This window comes from Grammomys surdaster, unplaced genomic scaffold (genome assembly GCF_004785775.1).
Source record: "Grammomys surdaster isolate TR1022 unplaced genomic scaffold, NIH_TR_1.0 193, whole genome shotgun sequence".
Lineage (NCBI taxonomy): Eukaryota > Metazoa > Chordata > Mammalia > Rodentia > Muridae > Grammomys > Grammomys surdaster.
This window is the reverse complement of record NW_021604638.1, coordinates 10,432,696-10,436,527: the sequence shown is the minus strand read 5'-3', so window position 1 is coordinate 10,436,527 and position 3,832 is coordinate 10,432,696. Positions and strand designations below refer to the sequence as shown.

At 47.7% G+C, this 3,832-nt stretch overlaps 1 protein-coding gene across 1 annotated transcript; it reads right to left on the bottom strand.

Annotated features, from left to right (window-relative positions):
* Positions 1-1,013: 1,013 nt before the first annotated feature.
* Positions 1,014-3,474, bottom strand: Slpi (secretory leukocyte peptidase inhibitor). The gene is made up of 4 exons (XM_028769732.1): positions 3,176-3,474; positions 2,416-2,580; positions 1,816-1,965; positions 1,014-1,249 (listed from the first exon to the last, which is right to left on the bottom strand). Exons 1-3 carry the CDS (start codon positions 3,258-3,260, stop codon positions 1,817-1,819), a joined length of 399 nt encoding a protein of 132 aa, XP_028625565.1. The 5' UTR covers positions 3,261-3,474; the 3' UTR covers positions 1,014-1,249; position 1,816.
* Between the last annotated feature and the right edge of the window lie 358 nt (positions 3,475-3,832).

Below are 3,832 nucleotides of genomic sequence, written 5' to 3'. Positions count from 1 at the left end.
GAATTTTATGTAAAACGAGTGCTCTATCCACATGTACACCTGCATGACAGAAGAGGGCACCATGTCTCATTATAGATGGCTGTGAGCCACCGTGTGGTTGCTGGGAATTGAACTGGAAGAGCAGCCAGTGCTCTAACCACTCAGCCATTCCTCCAGCCCTCTAGTTTTAATTTTAATAAAGCAGTCACACTCACAACAAACTGTTTGAGAGACTCCAAAACTCCAGTGAGTTCTCATGTTTCAGCTTCTACTTGCTCCCCAGAGCCATCCTCAGAGCACACACTGACTCAAACCTGTCTTCTCTTCTGCAGTCTACGTTTAGCAGAACTATGAAGTGAGGACGGGTACTGGGGAGAAGGGTTAGTGAACACGGCGTTCACTGCACAAGAAGAACTCAGTTCAAATCCCCAGAACCCACATAAAAAGCCAGGGGTGGGTGCATTTTCCTATAACTCCAGTAATTGGAGGAAGAAGACGGGCAGATCTGAGCACCTGCCTGTCAGCCAGCTTAGCCTGACTCGTGGGCTTTTGGTTCACTACAGAGGTCATGACTCAAGATAATAACCAGAAAGTGACAAAGGAAAACACCTGGTGCCCTTCAAATGCACACACAAGTGAGCATACTGCACACATGTGCACACACACATACCACACATTTTCTTAACACCGGGTAGAAATAAGTGGCTGTGGTGTGTGAATGCGCTCTGGTAAAGCACAGCTGTATAAGACACATGCTTTGCACCACTCTGCAACCTCTGATGCCCTACGCATTGTAAGAAAGTGGCTCCTGTTACCACTTTGCAGCTAAAAGCACGATAGTTAGAAGGTAGAGTAACTTTTCCAAATGCCATAAAGTCAGTACTGTTAAATTCATACTGTAAATTTAAGACCGCCCAAGCCTGGAATCCTCATCCTTCTCCTCCATGAATGTGAGAAGGAGGCCTCGTGCCCAGTCCTTCCCTTACTGAGTCCTGCCACACACCCCATCCCCTCAGTGAATCAGAGTCAGGGTGTGCATAGAGAAATAAAAGTATTTATTTATTTGATCTCCAACAGCATTTCCTTAAAGCTTGGTGAATGCTGAACATGGGCCAGAAGGCAATATTAGTGGAAGAAGTAAACCTTATCCACAGGATCCAAGCCTGGGAGCCCAGGAGCCACGGAACCCGGAGCTGGGAAGCCTGAGAGCAAAGAAGTAGTTTCCAGACCACACAGAGTCCAGAGCTGTCTCCAAATGTCAGGAATCAGGCTACAAGAGAAAAATAAGATAAGACCTTCAACATAGGAACCAGCTAGGTCATTTCCATCCAGTCCTTATAAAGGAGAGTGTTGAGAAAGTCAAACAGTAAAGTGGGGCTGTACTTGAGAGGATTTGGGGTTTCAGGAGAATCGGTTCAAGTCTCGTTGTCATTGTAAAACTCAAAACTCAGAGTATTGAACAAGACATTCCTCAAATTCTAACCTATCCTTTGTGCTCTGACCAGAGAGTCACCATGAAGTAAATAACCTGGGTAACAGATAACATCTACAGTGCCTTGCAAAACATTTCAACTTCACTATTTCCATTCTGCAGACAAGGAGACTCAGAGAGTCATTCACCCACGGCCCTTACCCAGACAGGCTACAGTTGAATCAAAGCCTCGGGTAAATCTAAGCTTTGTCCTAAGAAATAGGGGACAGTTTACTTAAAGGACAAACAGACAGGGCCTCTTGGTTAGAGTAGAATCTCCTGGTACATAAGCCTTGAGCTCCAGAACCTTGACGCATAGAAGAGCTGGAGAGAAATGACCTCTCCCTCCCCAGCCCACTCCTTACCTTACAATGGGGGAAGGCAGACTTTGCCACACATGCCCTCACAACACTTGTATTTGCCTTCACACTGGCCGTCCCTCTGGCAGTGATTGGGAGGGTTAAGCATCAGACATTTTCCTTGAAATTTGAGGCATCTCCCAGGCTTCCTCATCACTGGTGAGAAAAGAGTCACAGGGTCCATGTCTTAAACTCCAAGCACCACATCTACGCTTCTTTAACCCAATGCTGCCCGTCCACCCCTCACCTCCATCACCTCCTCCCAGACATGTCCCCTGAAAGAGCACCTGTAACCTCTCTGCCATCTAGCCAGTGCAGGGACCAGCTGTCCAGCCCTGACCAGATTGAATGGTTTCCATCAAGCTACAGAATGCCTAATGCCTTTATAAGGTGGTTTCTTACAAAGCCATCATCCCCACAGAGTGTCGACTTCAGACAAGTGGCTCTTCCTGCCAATGGCAATAGGAGGCATTGGCTAACTGACATGTTGGACCCAACAGCTCTTAGAAACAAGGACGCCTCGAAGGACCCCTTCATTCAATCAGTCCCCTTCAGTGCTGGCTCTTGACATTCATTTTCCTGTCTCTAGTTTCTCTACTGGCTCACCTGGTTTGCGAATGGGAACAGGATTCACGCACTTGGCACCACAAGAATCTGGGCAGCACCTCTGCTTTCCCGGGCATTCCCAGTCAGTACGACACTCTGGCTTCTGAACCTTAAGGCACTGCTGGGCAGTCTTTTTAGCAGGGCAGGTTCCAATTTTGATAGCATCTAAAGAGAAGACCAAGATGTTAGAAAGGTATGGACTATCATCACTCCTAGACAAAGGTCCACATCTCAGAATATAGACCCTCATTCCAGCGGCCCACAACTACAAAGAGAAATACTTGGATGACCTAAGGGGGAAAATACAGACTTGATTAAACAAGACATGTGACCAGAAGAAAACATAGACTGGGGAAAAAAGGCACAGGGTTCCCAGCCAAGGCTCTCTACCCCAGGGCTAAGCAAGATCTCACAAAAACACAAGGGGAGAGTAGGAATAATGGAGACCAAGAGAAATACATAGGAAGGGAATGATTATGTGAGATCCTGAGAACTGAAGCCAGAGGCAGAAACAGGAAGGCTAAAGGGGAAACACAGAACTGTGTGGGACCTGAGCTGACAGGATGGCTGCATAACAAGAAGAGAGTCTCTACACGCCTTGAAGCCTCACAGAGACCTCAGACCCCAGCGAGACACTGTTGTCTCCCTGAGGTCCAGAGTAATCTGAGAAACAGCCTGCAAAAGGGGAACAGACCCCAAACCATCAGGAGCCCCCACCTGGTACTCCAGCCAGTGCTGGCCCAAAGCAACTCCAACTCACCGTTTTTGCCTCCTTCTACAGTCCAGGGTGCCAGGGTCCCCAGAGCAAGGAGCACCATGAGAGGGAAGAGGCCGCTGGACTTCATGGTGAAGGCAGGCTAGCTCTGATGACCAGTCTCAAGAAATCACTATTTATATCTTTACCAGTAGGCGTGGCCCCAGTGGAATGTATTTGGCCCCTCCCAGGCGCTATTGCATAGGCAGGAAGCGTAGTCACAGGACAGAAGTCTTGATGCTACAGAAGTAGGTGGTGGACTTTCTGTTCCAGGCAGGACCATGAGGCCATCAGAGTAACCACCTGAGAGCTAAAAATGAAAGAAGCTGGTTTGGAAGTTATCACAGAGGGACATTCCAGGTGACCACCTGAGCCCTGAGCATTGTGAAGTCCCCAAGCCTATTGCCCTTACTAGTAGAGACGAGCAGAAAGGGCCAGTCACAAAAGGGTCACCCCAACCTGAAGCTAAGACATCAGACGTGGACTCTTGGCTGAAAGTCTGCCATACACCTCTATTTTTTTTTTTTTTTGCATGTTCCTGGACTTTCTGGGATTTTGAAACTGTAACCTATTGCTCAATACAAATTCCTTCTCGAGATGGAGATGACGCAACGGCTCAACCAACTAATGTTTATTTCTGCCAAATCATCTGTACCGCTGTGT